Source organism: Monodelphis domestica, chromosome 1 (genome assembly GCF_027887165.1).
Source record: "Monodelphis domestica isolate mMonDom1 chromosome 1, mMonDom1.pri, whole genome shotgun sequence".
NCBI classification, from domain to species: domain Eukaryota; kingdom Metazoa; phylum Chordata; class Mammalia; order Didelphimorphia; family Didelphidae; genus Monodelphis; species Monodelphis domestica.
The window spans coordinates 507858534-507877115 of record NC_077227.1 but is presented as its reverse complement, the minus strand read 5'-3'; the positions used below and the strand labels follow the sequence as shown (position 1 = coordinate 507877115).

The window sequence follows — 18582 nt, the reverse complement described above, 5'->3', positions numbered from 1 at the left end:
GAGGTGGTGGGGTAGGCACTGCTTCAAAGCAAATAATTAGGAGTGTCCAAAGCAGGGCAGAAGCAATAAGGATATAGAACAGATGGAAGACCATACCACATGAAGGTGGGTTGCAAAAGATGGAGGACATTTAGTTAGAAACCAAGTCAGCAAGCATTTATGGTTCAGTCATTTTTCAGTCAAGTCTGGCTCTCTGTGACCCCATTTGCGGTTTTCCAAGCAAAGACATTTGAGTGGTTTGCCATTTCCTGCTCCAGCTCACAGTATAGATGAAACTGAGCCAAACAGGGTTAAGTGACTTGCCCAAGGTCATCTAACTTGTAAGTGTCTTTGGTTAGATTTGAACTCAGGAAGATGAGTTCTCCTGACTCTGGGCCTGGTACTCCATCCACTGTATCACTTAGCTGCCCCAAGCACTTTTTTGAGGGCCCACTTTATGTAGACCTTTCACTGAGAAGAGATTTAGGGGGAATATGATAGTGGTCTTCAAGTATTTGAAAGGCTGTCATGGGTGTCCCTGTATAACTTATAGCCCTTCTTGAAGCCTAAATTTCTTCATCTGTCAAATGGAGATAATAATAATTCCTGATCTGCAGATCTCACAAGGCTCTTAGGAGTATCACTAGAGAACACAGATGCAAAGTGCTTAAAAAGTTAAAAGCACAAGAGAAATACAACAAATTATACTTGAGAATATTACTATTAAGGATAATATCATTTAATTATCTTAAGTGCTACTGATGGCACGGCAGTTGTCTCCAGTTGTCTCCTCTCAACAGCCAGCACTGTTCAGCAGGAGGCTGATTGCCCCGTAAGATAAGGAGGTCCCTGACACTGGAAGTCTAAAGGACAACAGGGAGGTGATTTATGGGCACTAATGCACTTCATGACAGTATGGTAGGCATGAAGAATCTAGTGTCATCAGAGAGAAATGACTAGAAATGGAGGTAGGTTGGCCAAAAGAATTTCTGCTGACCTATCACTTGGCCTAATATTTGTACCCAATGAACATGCCCATATCTCTCTGTGACCTCCAAAGACAGATGTTGAGCTTAAGAATTCCAGGATCCTCCCTCCCTCCTTTTTGAGGACAGACAGGTAGCCATCCCCTTCCCTTAGAGATGGAGCTGGTCTTGTTCACCTCTTTCTAAATCACGAAAGGAGGATGGTAACATGAAATTCTCTGAAGGTTGTATATAATACATTTTAAAATTACTTTGTTAAAAAACCACTCAAGATTTCTAACTAGTCACTGGACTGCCTCCATAGTCTGGAGAGATGCTCCAAACCTCAATCTGGGACCCCCCAAAGAGAAAGATATGAGCGTGAGCAGCCAGGCAGCTGGGCTGGGCCAGAGGAACAGCGTCTTTTTTTGGCATTATTTTTTTTAAATTTGGTCAATTTCAAACATGATTTCTTGGTTACAAAAATAATTTTCTATTCCTCCCTCCCCTCCCCCACCCTTCCCATTGCCAACACAATTCCACTGGGTTACTTGTGTCCTTGATCAGAACCCATTTCCATGTTGGTGTCTGCACTAGGATGTTCATTTAGAGTCTACATCCCCAGTCATATCCCCTCAACCCATGTAGTCAAGCAGTTGTTTTTCTTCTGTGTTTCTACTCCCACAGTTTTTCCTCTGAATGTGGATAGTGTTCTTTCCCAGAGATCCCTCTGGGTTGTTCAGGATTACTGCATTGCCACTAATGGAGAAGTCCATCACATTCGATTGGACCACAGTGTATCAGTCTCTGTGTACAACATTCTCCTGGTTCTTCTCCTCTCACTCTGCATCACTTCCAGGAGGAACAGAGGCTTTTGGAAGTTTTATAGACATCATCATCCAGTCCTTCCCCAGGACATCCTAAGAGGTTTCTGGTTGTAAAACAACCACACAAGAAATGTCCTCAGAGACCTCAGCTTCTCCCTCCACACTTCATCATAGGAAGAGGCAAGTCTCAGGAGAGGGTCAACATACCCTGTCCTCCTCCCACCGTGGCTGGACCACCACTCTTCCCAACCTGGCGGCTAGAGCTAGCTGATTTTATCACCAAAGAGAGTTCTTGTTTACAGATAAAGGAGGAGCAGGGCTCTCCGCTGCCTATAACAAAAACTAGCCCAGTGATATGCCCTTTACTCTTTTATCTTTAACTAAGGCAAAAGATCTAGATAAAAGAAGGGAGACCCGGCCCAATTTCATAACCTGGGAGAGGAATTATTTTGTAATTTAAAAATCAAACTGCTCTTGGGGGGCAAAGGGGGAAACCAATTCAATATCACAATTCAATATTAATTTACCACCAGGACTAAAGTCCATGAGGCAGAGCCTCATTATTGAATGCACAGAGGCAAGGAGGATTTTGATAAACTCCCAGAATACTCCTCTGTATCTTGGTTTCAAAGGGAAGCTCTAGTTGTTGACCTGTTAGGATAATGTCAGAGGATCACAATCTGGCCCTTTCATAGCCCATCCTCCCTGGAAGACCTCCACTCCCCACCCCCTTTCCTCTAGACCTCTGGGCTCTAAGAACTATGAGGCTACCCTGAGTGGACAATTGGAACATCTTAAAATAATCAATCAAATCCCACTTGGAGGAAAAGAGCCTTCTCCAGAGACAGGATCCTCAGCTTTAGAAATGGGAAGTGTGTTAAAGCATAGTCATGCTAAGAACATGGTGGAAGAAGAAGGGCCATTGGTGCCACCCTAGTTCTATACAGGACTACACCTTAGAGATCAGTTCATTTGACTGTGGATAAGACTCACCTTCCTTTAGAGCAGGAGTTCTTAAGATGGGCTCACGAACTGTTTTTTTTTTTTAATATTTGGTAACTATTTCAATGTTTGACTTCCTTTGTATTGGTTTCCAGTGTATTTTTTTCTATACATTTAAAAATATTCTTCTGAGAAGGGACCCATAGGCTTAACCAGACTGACAAATGGACCCATAACAAAACAAAAAAACAAACAATTTTAAGGCCCTGCTTAGAAACTCTAAAGCTTATGGATCACCTTCTACACATTATTTCTGGTGGCAGCTAGATATTGCAATAGAGAGAATGCTGGACCTGGAGTCAGGAAGACTTGAATTCAAATCTGACCTCAGACCTTTGTCTGCCTCCACTTCCTGAAACCTTAAGGCACATATAAATGCTAGTTATTGTTATCCTCATCACAATCATTTCTTCACAATAGCCCAGAGAGTATGAACATGATTAGTTGCATAGACACACTGAGGTCCAAATGAGATGTATTGATTAGTAAAGATAAGGAGCAGTATTGTATAATGAAAAGAACATTCCTTCCTTCTTTAATTTTCTTTGTTTCTTCCTTCCTTCCTTTCCTCCTTCCATACCTCCCTTCCTTCCTCTCTCCCTCACTCTCTTTTCCTTCCTTCCTTCCTTCCTTCCTTCCTTCCTTCCTTCCTTCCTTCCTCCTTCTTTCCTTTCTCTCTTTCTCTCTCTCGTCTCTCTCTTTCTTTCTTTCTTTCTTCTTTCTTTCTTTCTTTCTTTCTTTCTTTCTTTCTTTCTTCTTTCCTTTCTTTCTTCTCTCTCTCTCTCTTCTTTCTTTCTTTCTCTCTCTTCTCTTTCTTTCTTTTCTTTTCTTTCTTTCTTCTTTCTTTCTTTCTTTCTTTCTTTCTTTCTTTCTTTCTTTCTTTCTTTCTTTCTTTCTTTCTTTTCTTTCTTTCTTTCTTTCTTTCTTTCTTTCTTTCTTTCTTTCTTCTTTCTTCTTCTTTCTTTCTTTCTTTCTTCTTCTTCTTCTTCTTCTTTCTTTCTTTCTTCTTCTTTCTTTCTTTCTTTCTTTCTTTCTTTCTTTCTTTCTTTCTTTTCTTTCTTTCTTTCTTTCTTTCTTTCTTTCTTTCTTTCTTTCTTTCCTTTCTTTCTTTCTTTCTTTCTTTCTTTCTTTCTTTCTTTCTTTCTTTCTTTCTTTCTTTCTTTCTTTCTTTCTTTCTTTCTTTCTTCTCTTTCTTTCTTTCTCTTTCCCTTACCTTCCATCCTGGAATCAATATTGTGTATTGGTTCCAAAGCAGAAGAATGGTAAGGGTTAGGCAATGGAGATTAAGTGACTTGCCCAGGGTCACACAGCTGGGAAGTGTCTGAAGCCAATTTTGAACCTAAGACCTCCCCTCTCTAGGTCTGTCAACACACCTTTCTTATTTTTCACCGAATTCCTCCTCTTCAATCAAAATTGGCTTCCTTTTTTCTCTAAACATAACTTCTCATTCAAGTTGTGCTTATGCCATTTCTTCTGTCTAGAATGTTCTTTTATCCTCTTTATCTAGAAAAAACCTTCATGTTCTTCAAGGGTCAAATTCAAATTTTTACCTGCTTCAATGAAGTCTTCCCTGACTATGGCAAGTATTAGGGATCTTTTCCTCCCCTGAACTCCTACAGCCCTGATTTCTGTGCCCCATCCTTAGGGCCTTCAACAAACCTTTTGAGGCTGTTAATTATTTTTGTATGGTGTGTGAGACTTGTTTCAAATTGACTACAGGTTCCATGAAGGCAGGGATGATGCCCATCTTAAAGCCTTGCATATAATATGCTCTCCATGAATATTTGTAGAAGGAAGGAAGAAAGGAGGGAAGGAAAGAAGGGAAGGAAGGAAGGAAAGGAATGAAAGGAAGGAAGGAAGGAAGGAAGGAAGGGAGGGAGGGGGAAGGAAGGAAGGAAGGGAAGGAAGGAAGGAAGGAAGGAAGGAAGGAAGGAAGGAAGGAAGGAAGGAAGGAAGGAAGGAAGAATACTGCTGAACTCCTTGGAGAATAGAAGTCTTAGGAGCATCATGAGAACAATCTTCAGGTATGTAAATGCTTTCAATTAGAAATAGGGAAGAGAGATTAGATTTATTCTGTTTGACCCCAAAAGGCTAATAGGAGCACACAGTAGAGAGGCAAGTCTTATCTAGTATATGGAAAACTTTCCAACAATTAGAACTGTTAAAAAATGTAATGGGCTCCCTTAAGTAGCTATGAGCCTCTTTCTCATCTCTGGAAACTCTCAAACAGAGGTAGGAAGGCTATTTGCTGAGGATGTTGATTGAGGGAACTTCTGTTCAAGGAAGGGTTGGACTAGATGACCTCTAAAGTCTTTTCTAGCCCTAAATCTATGATCTTATGATCATATTGGATTTTTAAATCAAATTATTAATCCACTAAGACCAAGATTTCTTTGATAACTAGACAGAGATCAAACATTTGGAAAGTGAAGTGGTAGCAAAGATTTTGTGATTCCACGTTAAAAAATTGTGACCAGAGTAGTCATCTAGGTGATTCAGTGGATTGAAAACCAGTCCCAGAGTTCAAATGTGGCCTCAGACACTTCCTAACTATGTGACCTTGGGCAAGTCATTTAACCTCCATTGCCTCACCCTTACTGCTCTTTTGCCTTGGAACCAATGCAGAATGTTAATTCTAAGATGGAAGGTGAGAGTTTTGTTGTTGTTTTTTAAAACTTGTTACTACATTCATCTCTCTTCCCACCCTTCCCAACCCAATCAACCTCACCCAAAGTGTTTCCTGAAATGAATAGACTGTGTGTGTCTCTCTCAGGAGCTCTTATATTTTCATAAATGACTGATTCTGATTCTGGACAACTAGAAAAGCCTTTATCGCTTCCCCTACCTCTGTCTGTACCCTGCAAGAAGGAATGATGGAATTTCAGATTTTGAGTATAGAGTTGGTTGATAAGATTCACTGGGGCTCCTCGTGCCATATTTTGTAGACCTGTAGTCCATGCCTACAGCAGGGCCCTTATCTCAGGACAAATTAGGAACTAGTGGGGTAAGTGTGGCTTCTCTGGACCCTTGGATTCTCTTCCTTTTCCCCAAACCTTGCCTCTCTCTGGCTCTGCTCATTAGCATCTCTACCTGAGGGAAGAAGAAAAGAAGGGAGCAAAACTACAGTTTTAATTCAATCAAGATCTTGACAAAAAGGGAAAAATAAGTGCCCCCCAACATAGATTTCCTCCATATCTCCCAATGGATCAGGGAAGCTGCTAAGAGAAACAAAGGTATGTACAGGAATCCCTTCCACATTGTGGCTTTCTCTATCATGGTTTCTATATATCAAGGGTCAGCAAAAGAAATTAAGCAGGAATTTGGGGGGAGTTTTTGCAGAAACCACATGTGACACATAAATATAAGCAGACAATACAGAAAAAGGTTAGACACTATATAGTGTATGACCAAATACTTAACCTGAATTTTACAGTAAGGTACTATAAACATTCCAGAAGAGAGAGAGAGAGAAAAAAAAAGAAAAAATTCAGACTTCTTCTCTGGTATGAAGGAAGGACCAAAACATTTTATATGGATTTTCCAGGTGGCAGAGGTCCCACGTCCCCAATTCCCATAATGTGGAAGGGATGCCTATAATTCTGTTGTGGGATGGGATAGTAACTGGAGTGTCTGGACATAGTCTCAAGTAAGGTGTATGTTGATAGTTTGGGAGACCTACCAAGGAGATGTAAGCACAGGATCATAGAGGGAACAATCTAAATTGTTTGGAGTATATATTTGGGTGAAATCCAACAATGAGAGTCGGTGTCGGATAAGGTTTAAGTGAGGCTTGAGAGTTGGTAGGAGAGGAATAAAGAATGTCCATTGGTGTAGGGATATGACCTAGTTTCTAGTCCCCTGCCTGCCCTGTGTGATCTGGTGAAAGGATGTAAGACTACATTGTGTCCAGCACAACAAATCCGGCGATGGGGCTTCTGAGCTGCTTCCTGGTTTTTGTTTCAAAAGGAAAGTCCCCTGCCAGGCACTGCGTGACCTAGGACACCGGGGGTCCTCATGGGGTCCAGGAGAGAGTCACTTCTCTCCATGACCACTATAGGGTTGGGATAATGTTAGTGCCTTCTCTCTTTGCAAAGCTCTTTCTCCAAATCTCAAAGCTTTTTACAGACCCTGACCTAATGACTCCCGGCAGGCAGGTGAGTTTCAGAGAAAATGGCTATTGCCTGGCAAGAGTGTAGCCAGGGAAATGTGAGCTTGGAGAGGGCCTGGATTGGCCTCAAGCCACCAATGTGTCAACACAAAAGAAAGCTTGCTGTTGGCTGCAAGTCTGAAGTCCTGTGTGTGCTTCCTCCATTCACCATCCATGGCAGCCCAGATATAATTACTGAGAAAATCACAGGCCAGGGATTTCAGGGTGCCTTGCTTAGAACCTACTTGGAATATTGTATCTGGAAGTGGGGAGTTTTTTAGGAAAGATATGGATAAGTTGGAGTGAATCCAAACAGAGGAGGGTCACCAAGATAGGAAGGCCACTATATGCTGCTATATGAGTCTTGAAGGAAATGGGGATGTTTTGCCTGGAAAAGAGGAGACTTGGGGTGGATGGAGAATGAGGGGAAAGACCTGAGAGGTGGCTTTTAGTATCTAGAATAGTAATAGTTTCTGAAACAACTCCCATGAAAGAAAGCTTAAGCTTATTTTGCTTAGCCTCAAAGGACAGAGGTAGAGTGGCAAATTCAAATTCAGCTCTATATATAATGAAGAATTAATTTTCTAACAAGTAGAATTAGCCAACAAGGTTGCCTCTTTAGGTAGTGAGTTTACTATTGCTGGAGAAATTTGAGCAAAGGCTGGATGATTACATGCCAGAGATATGATAGTGGGGATTCCTGCCCAGAAAGGAGTTAGACTTAACCTCTGGGATTTATTCTAGTTCTAAAGTGAATCTGTGAATCTGTTTCATTTACTAGCTGTGTGACCTTGGGAAGGTTGCTTTGTCTCTCTTGGCCTCAATTTCCTTATCTGGGAAATGGAGTTTCTTTTACCTACCTAAGCCAGTGGTTTTCTCTGTTCCAAGTTCAGGTTATTGTGGAGAAAGCTGCTTTGTAGGTTTTAAAATACTATTGGAATGGGATCTGTTTTATGGTTATTTTGCCTCGACTAAATCAAATCACAGCAAGATAAGATTCCAATTCAGATCCTTTATTATATGAATTTTATAATCAAGAATTCTCTGTTAATCAAGACATCTCAAGATGTCTGCATATGGGCTCTGGAAATGGGCTCTCAGGTAGATGCTCCCATCCCTTGACATGTGAAAAGGTTGTGAAGGAATTGCCTTATCAACAGCAACTGTGATTCAAGGTAGACAATGTTTGTTCCCTGGTATAATCTCAGAGTTTAAAGCCCTCCATTCCTCTCTCCCTTCCTCTTGGAAATGTTGTGATATCAGTCATTTATCCCCCAGTATAACTAAGTTTTAGCCCCTGGATTCCCTCTCCTAGAAAGGTCTGGTCCCAAATGATAGAATTTTCTGGTACTAATGAGCAAGTAAGTGGGATAAATCAAGGAGAGGAAGAGGAGGCACCCCCACAGTCATACTTATAATAAAGCAAAATAGAAATAAATACCTGGGATTATTTACTCCAGCCACCAACCTGAATAAAGCTAGTCTGACCCCATTTTTCTAAAAAGGCCCTCCTGGTTCATCATTGATTTCATTACTTGAAAGCGTGGTCTTTTTCAAGTGTAAGGTGTGCTATATAGAGCCCCAGTCTCAAAGGCAGGAGAGTAGGGTTAGAATCTAGGCTCTGCTATTTGCTAACTGCAGTATCTTGGATAATTCATTGTGGGCCTCAATTTTCTCTTCTTTAGGGTGAGTGAGGGGGGTTGGAATAGATGAAATTGCTAGAGAAGTCCTTTCTAGTTCTGATATTCACTGTTCTAAGGGGCCTTCCAAATTCCATCATTCTGTGAAAGAAAGTCCATTCCAGCTGATGTTCTATGTTCTAAGGGGCCTCCCATCTCTGACAAATTATTTTCTAAGACCTATGATATAAAAATGGTGAGGCAGTTCTGGCATTCCTACCAGCTCTGACATTCCATGCTCTAAGGCTCCTTCTAGCTTTGACATCCTCTGTTCCAAGGTCCTCCCTGGCTCTGACAATTTATGTCCTTAGGTCACTCCCTCTCTGACATTCTCTGACTCTATGAGTACAACTGAAAAGAGTGATTCATAAATGGAGCTTGAAGAATAGGAGGAAATTATTGGTGCCTACAAGTCCTTTCACTGAAAGTACAAAAATCAACCAGATAAGATTTGTGGTAGATTATCTTTTTTCCCCTTCTCATAAATTTAAATAACATGGCAGAGAAGACCAAAATATGGACTCAGAAAAGGGCAACATTGTCAAAGAGGAAACACATGAAGCCCCAAAGCAAAGTATGAAAGTATGTCAGGCTCAAAAAAGAACCCCTGGAAAAACTTGAAAAGAAGTTTAAGAATCAAATAAGAAGAGAATTGACAGAAACACCTAACAGCTGGGGGGAAAATTCACTGAAGAAATCAACTCCCTAAAAACTAGAATAAGCTAAAAGGAAATGAAGGCACACAAATACACTGAAGAAAATAAATTTAAATAGCATTGCTTTCCCTATGTACTTCAGTGGGGAGTCTGTGTATATGTATGATGGGGAAAGAGAAAGTTACTGGCTCATACTGAGAATTCCAAGCCATATTGTGTTTCTTTCATCTTTTGCTCCTGGATGTTCTCAGCGAGAGAAGCAGACACTCTAGAGGCATGGTTCTCTGCTGTCTCCCTGAATGTGTGTCTGCTGGTATCACAGTGTTTTACCAAAAAATGAAATATGATTTCCTTGGAAGAAGTGAGGACTTCCAAGCCACAATTGTTACCTAGGACTTAAAGTTCTGAAAATCAGAATGAACCAGGTCTGGTCCTTAAGTTACGGGTTTATCCCTTTATTCTAAAGGGGATCCTAGAGATGCCAGGGGCAACCCCACCTAAAATGTACAATTGGGATCTGGAATTAGTCATCAAATCTTCAGGAGGCTATTTCATGCTTTGGTAACAAACCTTTCTAATGGATCTTCTAGGATGGTGGTTAATCCTCTTTTTTAAAAGGAGTAGAGACTAGAAACCATGCCACAGGAGTGTAGCCAGAGAGATGGGATGTTTAATCTGACAAGAAGACCATGGGGCATGATTGTCACCTGGAAGTATCGGAAGATTTGGTGCATGAAAGGAAGTGTTTGAAGGTCTGTGGCTCATGAGAGCGAAACTAGGGGCATTTGGTAGAAATTGAAGAGGGACAAATTTTGGCTCAATGTAAGGGAAGACTTTCCAGTAATTAGAAGTATCCCAAAGTAGAAAAAAGGGTACCTTGGGAGGTAAGGGTTCCTTGTCGTTGGAGGTCCCCAAGAAACAGTCAGATAACCCATAGGGAAAGATGCTGATGAAAGGATTCTTGTTCAGGGAGGGCTGTATTTGAAGTTTTCAAGGTCCCTTCCACCTGGGTGATTTCTGTGCAAGAGACTCCATGGCCTCAATCTCTAATTCACTATCGTTCATTTTAACTATTCCCTTCTGCCACCAGGGACTGGCCAGTTTGAAGTGCCTCCATTTCCTAATCTTTAAAAAGGAGGGAGTACAACTCGAGAGCCTCTGAAATCTATGGTTCTATGGCTCTATACTTGATTGACTATGGAACATTTTATAAATTGACTATGGGGCATTCTGCAAAAGCTCACTTCATCTGTGAATGTATTGTGTGCCCAGGTGTACATGTGCTTAGAATTTAGTTTGTCTCTAAATTTTTAAAACAGGTTTTCAGAAAATGTGGTGGCTCTGTGACATAAGAAATGATAGTTCTGAAGACCATTGTAGGAGCTAAAATAATCTAAAGAGTTGAACATCCGATAAAGGGAACACACATTATTTGTCAGATAACATTTTTGAGTCAGTTGTACTTGATCTTCCATTCTCCTTCGACGTCTTCTCAAGGAACAGAGGTGGTCCCAGACTCCAGAAGGCCATGGCAGGAGAACAACTACCTGGTCTTTAATTATCTCAACCTAAATTCCTAGGAGGTCATGGACCTCATAGGAAAGGCAACATGGTATAATTGTCAGAGTATATGGTGTGAGTCAAGGGACCTGGGCTCAAATCCTGCATCTAACACTATGACCATGAGCAAATAGCTTCCCATCTCAGAGCCTCAGTTTCCTCATCTATAAAATAGGCATAATAACACTTGAGATACTTGTTGTGAGGAAAACACCTTGTAAACCTGAAAGGGGACTTGTTTGTCCATGGGGTTGGATTCCAAATCCTTCAATGGTTCCTGAAGCCTACAGACACATGGCCCAACTGAATACTAATGGGAAGCCTTGAGGGTAAAGGAAGTAACTGCTCCCTGAAATATCTGGTCCAAGATGCGGCTGTGCCATGTAACGTGGGAGTTGGGGGCTGGTGTGGAAGGTGGCAGTGGAGGAGGAATATATCTTATTGAAGGAGCCTTGAGGCTCTGCAGGAGTCCTGAAGGTCCTCTTCACCTGGCAATTATTTGATCAGAAACAAAACAGCTTGGCTGGCTGGTTGGAGATGAGCACCAGGTCTGGGGGATGCCCTCTTGGAAGGCCTGGCTGGGATGGAAAAGACCCCATCCCAAGTGAGTCCCTCGAGCAACCCATTTGGATGGGCTCAGACATTGAGGAGGGGCCGAAGAGTGGTGTTGTACTCATCAAGGAGCCTCTCTGTGACATTGCTGGAGTGGTCCTCTGCCCAGGCTGGGAAGGCCCCCAGCTGGAAGATGCTCTGCGCCCATGTATTCATGGCCAAGTTAAGCAGCAAAACACCGGCAATATTCATCAGGAGGCCTGTCCGTACCTGAAACACAGGAAACCCACAAGACCAAGAGTCACCCAACAGGCCTGGTAGAGGTTCAGAGAAAGTCACAGGGTTTACAGAGAGGCAAAGAGCAGCTGATGGAAACCCCTCATCTTACAGATGAGCAAACGGAGACCCAGAGACATCACAGCCAGCTAGTTGTTCAGACCAAAGTTCAAACGTAGGAAATCTGAAGCAAAGTCCGGGTTCTGCCATTAACTTGGTGGAGATACCATTTAAGCTCTCTGATACTCAGTTTCCCCATCAATCAAATGAAGATGATAATCCTGGCCCGCTTTCTTAACAGTGAGGCTGGACGACAGGGGCTCCCAACCTTCTTTATATCATGGGCCCCTTCAATGGTCCGTCTGGTGAATCCTAGGAACCTTTCTCAGAAGTACGTTTTTAAATACATAAAACATATAAGATTATGAAGGAAATACTTGGGTTGAAAAAGTTATCAAAATATAAAAAAAAAGTTCATGAATCTCAGGTTAAGAACTTTTGCTTAAAGGGAATATAAAAAGAGAAAAAAATATAAAGTTAAATGCCCTCGATGCATACATACAGGGAATTGTGGGGGCAGTTAGGTGGTTCAGTGGATAGAGTCAGGCCTGGAAACAGGAGATCTTGGGTTCAAATTTGTCCTCAGACACTTCCTAACGGTGTGATCCTGAGCAAGTCACTTAACCTCCTTTGCTAAGCCCTTACCACTCTTCTGTCTTGGAACCAATACTTGGTATCCATTCCAAGATGGAAAGTAGGAGTTAAAAATGTTTTTTTAAGGGAATTGTGACTTTTTATAGGAAAGAGCATGAGAACATTAATAACCCTCTTAGATCCATTTAAGGACATTGTCCCATTGAGGGCAAGGACCATGTCTTACTTATTTAAAGACAACTTGGTGGTGTAGTAGAGAGAGCACTAGGTCTGCAATAAGGAAAAATGACAGTTCAATTTGACCCCAAATACTAGTTGTGTGACCCCAACCAAGACATCTAACCTCAGTTTCCTCATCTGTAAAATGGGGATAAGAGCTCTTATCTCCCAGAGTTGTTGTGAGTATCAGATGAGATAATATTTGAAGAAATGCTTAGAATGGTGCCTGAAACAGAGTAGGTGATTAACGCTCTTCCCTTCCCTTATCTTTGTGCCCTCTAAGCACCTAACATAGGCCCCTACATACAGTAGGTTCCTAGTAAATGTTTGCTAAATGAATAAATTTTTAATTACAAGTGGAATATCAGGTAGAATAAAAGGGAGCATAGAATGCAAAACTTGATTGCAGGAGGGAACTTTAGAATACTGACTAGAATAAGACTGGAAGGGACCTCGGAACATAGATAGTAGGACTGGAAGGGACCTTAGAATAGACTATTAGGGCTGGAATTAAGACTGACAGGGCTGGAAGGAATCTTAGAATACAGACTGACGGGGCTGGAAGGAATCTTAGAATATAGACGGACAGGGCTGGAAGGAATCTTAGAATATAGACTGGAAGGGCTGGAAGGAATCTTAGAATATAGACTGGAAGGGCTGGAAGGAATCTTAGAATATAGACTGGAAGGGCTGGAAGGAATCTTAGAATATAGACTGGAAGGGCTGGAAGGAATCTTAGAATATAGACTGGAAGGGCTGGAAGGAATCTTAGAATATAGACTGGAAGGGCTGGAAGGAATCTTAGAATATAGACTGGAAGGGCTGGAAGGAATCTTAGAATATAGACTGGAAGGGCTGGAAGGAATCTTAGAATATAGACTGGAAGGGCTGGAAGGAATCTTAGAATATAGACTGGAAGGGCTGGAAGGAATCTTAGAATATAGACGGACAGGGCTGGAAGGAATCTTAGAATATAGACGGACAGGGCTGGAAGGAATCTTAGAATACAGACTGACGGGGCTGGAAGGAATCTTAGAATACAGACTGACGGGGCTGGAAGGAATCTTAGAATATAGACTGACGGGGCTGGAAGGAATCTTAGAATATAGACTGGAAGGGCTGGAAGGAATCTTAGAATATAGACGGACAGGGCTGGAAGGAATCTTAGAATATAGACGGACAGGGCTGGAAGGAATCTTAGAATATAGACGGACAGGGCTGGAAGGAATCTTAGAATATAGACGGACAGGGCTGGAAGGAATCTTAGAATATAGACGGACAGGGCTGGAAGGAATCTTAGAATATAGACGGACAGGGCTGGAAGGAATCTTAGAATACAGACTGACGGGGCTGGAAGGAATCTTAGAATACAGACTGATGGGGCTGGAAGGAATCTTAGAATATAGACTGGAAGGGCTGGAAGGAATCTTAGAATATAGACTGGAAGGGCTGGAAGGAATCTTAGAATATAGACTGGAAGGGCTGGAAGGAATCGTAGAATATAGACGGACAGGGCTGGAAGGAATCTTAGAATATAGACGGACAGGGCTGGAAGGAATCTTAGAATATAGACGGACAGGGCTGGAAGGAATCTTAGAATACAGACTGACGGGGCTGGAAGGAATCTTAGAATACAGACTGATGGGGCTGGAAGGAATCTTAGAATATAGACTGGAAGGGCTGGAAGGAATCTTAGAATATAGACGGACGGGGCTGGAAGGAATCTTAGAATATAGACTGGAAGGGCTGGAAGGAATCTTAGAATATAGACGGACGGGGCTGGAAGGAATCTTAGAATACAGACGGACAGGGCTGGAAGGAATCTTAGAATATAGACTGGAAGGGCTGGAAGGAATCTTAGAATATAGACGGACAGGGCTGGAAGGAATCTTAGAATACAGACTGATGGGGCTGGAAGGAATCTTAGAATATAGACTGGAAGGGCTGGAAGGAATCTTAGAATATAGACTGACAGGGCTGGAAGGAATCTTAGAATATAGACTGACAGGGCTGGAAGGAATCTTAGAATATAGACTGACAGGGCTGGAAGGAATCTTAGAATATAGACGGACAGGGCTGGAAGGAATCTTAGAATATAGACTGGAAGGGCTGGAAGGAATCTTAGAATATAGACTGACAGGGCTGGAAGGAATCTTAGAATATAGACGGACAGGGCTGGAAGGAATCTTAGAATATAGACTGGAAGGGCTGGAAGGAATCTTAGAATATAGATTGGAAGGGCTGGAAGGAATCTTAGAATATAGACGGACAGGGCTGGAAGGAATCTTAGAATATAGACTGGAAGGGCTGGAAGGAATCTTAGAATATAGACTGACAGGGCTGGAAGGAATCTTAGAATATAGACTGGAAGGGCTGGAAGGAATCTTAGAATATAGACGGACGGGGCTGGAAGGAATCTTAGAATATAGACTGGAAGGGCTGGAAGGAATCTTAGAATATAGACGGACGGGGCTGGAAGGAATCTTAGAATATAGACTGGAAGGGCTGGAAGGAATCTTAGAATATAGACGGACAGGGCTGGAAGGAATCTTAGAATATAGACTGGAAGGGCTGGAAGGAATCTTAGAATATAGACGGACAGGGCTGGAAGGAATCTTAGAATATAGACTGACGGGGCTGGAAGGAATCTTAGAATATAGACTGGAAGGGCTGGAAGGAATCTTAGAATATAGACTGACGGGGCTGGAAGGAATCTTAGAATACAGACTGACGAGGCTGGAAGGAATCTTAGAATATAGACTGGAAGGGCTGGAAGGAATCTTAGAATATAGACGGACAGGGCTGGAAGGAATCTTAGAATATAGACGGACAGGGCTGGAAGGAATCTTAGAATATAGACGGACAGGGCTGGAAGGAATCTTAGAATATAGACTGGAAGGGCTGGAAGGAATCTTAGAATATAGACGGACGGGGCTGGAAGGAATCTTAGAATATAGACTGGAAGGGCTGGAAGGAATCTTAGAATATAGACTGACGGGGCTGGAAGGAATCTTAGAATACAGACTGACGAGGCTGGAAGGAATCTTAGAATATAGACGGACAGGGCTGGAAGGAATCTTAGAATATAGACGGACAGGGCTGGAAGGAATCTTAGAATATAGACGGACAGGGCTGGAAGGAATCTTAGAATATAGACGGACAGGGCTGGAAGGAATCTTAGAATATAGACTGGAAGGGCTGGAAGGAATCTTAGAATATAGACTGGAAGGGCTGGAAGGAATCTTAGAATATAGACTGGAAGGGCTGGAAGGAATCTTAGAATATAGACGGACAGGGCTGGAAGGAATCTTAGAATATAGACGGACAGGGCTGGAAGGAATCTTAGAATATAGACGGACAGGGCTGGAAGGAATCTTAGAATACAGACTGACGGGGCTGGAAGGAATCTTAGAATACAGACTGATGGGGCTGGAAGGAATCTTAGAATATAGACTGGAAGGGCTGGAAGGAATCTTAGAATATAGACGGACGGGGCTGGAAGGAATCTTAGAATATAGACTGGAAGGGCTGGAAGGAATCTTAGAATATAGACGGACGGGGCTGGAAGGAATCTTAGAATACAGACGGACAGGGCTGGAAGGAATCTTAGAATATAGACTGGAAGGGCTGGAAGGAATCTTAGAATATAGACGGACAGGGCTGGAAGGAATCTTAGAATACAGACTGATGGGGCTGGAAGGAATCTTAGAATATAGACTGGAAGGGCTGGAAGGAATCTTAGAATATAGACTGACAGGGCTGGAAGGAATCTTAGAATATAGACTGACAGGGCTGGAAGGAATCTTAGAATATAGACTGACAGGGCTGGAAGGAATCTTAGAATATAGACGGACAGGGCTGGAAGGAATCTTAGAATATAGACTGGAAGGGCTGGAAGGAATCTTAGAATATAGACTGACAGGGCTGGAAGGAATCTTAGAATATAGACGGACAGGGCTGGAAGGAATCTTAGAATATAGACTGGAAGGGCTGGAAGGAATCTTAGAATATAGATTGGAAGGGCTGGAAGGAATCTTAGAATATAGACGGACAGGGCTGGAAGGAATCTTAGAATATAGACTGGAAGGGCTGGAAGGAATCTTAGAATATAGACGGACGGGGCTGGAAGGAATCTTAGAATATAGACTGGAAGGGCTGGAAGGAATCTTAGAATATAGACGGACGGGGCTGGAAGGAATCTTAGAATATAGACTGGAAGGGCTGGAAGGAATCTTAGAATATAGACGGACGGGGCTGGAAGGAATCTTAGAATATAGACTGGAAGGGCTGGAAGGAATCTTAGAATATAGACGGACAGGGCTGGAAGGAATCTTAGAATATAGACGGACAGGGCTGGAAGGAATCTTAGAATATAGACTGGAAGGGCTGGAAGGAATCTTAGAATATAGACGGACAGGGCTGGAAGGAATCTTAGAATATAGACTGACGGGGCTGGAAGGAATCTTAGAATATAGACTGGAAGGGCTGGAAGGAATCTTAGAATATAGACTGACGAGGCTGGAAGGAATCTTAGAATATAGACTGGAAGGGCTGGAAGGAATCTTAGAATATAGACGGACAGGGCTGGAAGGAATCTTAGAATATAGACGGACAGGGCTGGAAGGAATCTTAGAATATAGACGGACAGGGCTGGAAGGAATCTTAGAATATAGACTGGAAGGGCTGGAAGGAATCTTAGAATATAGACGGACAGGGCTGGAAGGAATCTTAGAATATAGACGGACAGGGCTGGAAGGAATCTTAGAATATAGACTGACGGGGCTGGAAGGAATCTTAGAATACAGACTGACGAGGCTGGAAGGAATCTTAGAATATAGACTGGAAGGGCTGGAAGGAATCTTAGAATATAGACGGACAGGGCTGGAAGGAATCTTAGAATATAGACGGACAGGGCTGGAAGGAATCTTAGAATATAGACGGACAGGGCTGGAAGGAATCTTAGAATATAGACTGGAAGGGCTGGAAGGAATCTTAGAATATAGACTGGAAGGGCTGGAAGGAATCTTAGAATATAGACAGACAGGGCTGGAAGGAATCTTAGAATATAGACTGACAGGGCTGGAAGGAATCTTAGAATATAGACGGACAGGGCTGGAAGGTATCTTAGAATATAGACGGACAGGGCTGGAAGGAATCTTAGAATATAGACGGACAGGGCTGGAAGGAATCTTAGAATATAGACGGACAGGGCTGGAAGGTATCTTAGAATATAGACTGACAGGGCTGGAAGGAATCTTAGAATACAGACTGACGGGGCTGGAAGGTATCTTAGAATATAGACTGACGGGGCTGGAAGGAATTTTAGAATATAGACTGGAAGGGCTGGAAGGAATCTTAGAATATAGACTGGAAGGGCTGGAAGGAATCTTAGAATATAGACGGACAGGGCTGGAAGGAATCTTAGAATATATACGGACAGGGCTGGAAGGAATCTTAGAATATAGACGGACAGGGCTGGAAGGTATCTTAGAATATAGACTGGAAGGGCTGGAAAGAATCTTAGAATATAGACTGACGGGGCTGGAAAGAATCTTAGAATATAGACTGGAAGGGCTGGAAGGAATCTTAGAATATAGACGGACAGGGCTGGAAGGAATCTTAGAATATAGACTGACGGGGCTGGAAGGAATCTTAGAATATAGACTGACAGGGCTGGAAGGAATCTTAGAATATAGACTGACGGGGCTGGAAGGAATCTTAGAATATAGACGGACAGGGCTGGAAGGAATCTTAGAATATAGACGGACGGGGCTGGAAGGAATCTTAGAATATAGATGGACAGGGCTGGAAGGAATCTTAGAATATAGACTGACGGGGCTGGAAGGAATCTTAGAATATAGACGGACAGGGCTGGAAGGAATCTTAGAATATAGACTGACGGGGCTGGAAGGAATCTTAGAATATAGACTGGAAGGGCTGGAAGGAATCTTAGAATATAGACTGGAAGGGCTGGAAGGAATCTTAGAATATAGACTGACAGGGCTGGAAGGAATCTTAGAATATAGACTGACGGGGCTGGAAGGAATCTTAGAATATAGATGGACA

The 18582-nt window shown here is 42.4% G+C and overlaps 1 protein-coding gene across 1 annotated transcript in view; it reads right to left on the bottom strand.

Moving 5' to 3' along the window:
• Positions 1–7917: 7917 nt before the first annotated feature.
• SLC13A3 (solute carrier family 13 member 3) overlaps positions 7918–18582 on the bottom strand; it is an 83020-nt gene continuing 72355 nt past the window's right edge. The window contains exon 13 of the mRNA XM_001379372.3: positions 7918–11637. Within this exon, the coding sequence (XP_001379409.2) occupies positions 11452–11637 (186 nt within the window). The 3' untranslated portion in view covers positions 7918–11451. The remainder of the gene's footprint in view (positions 11638–18582) is intronic.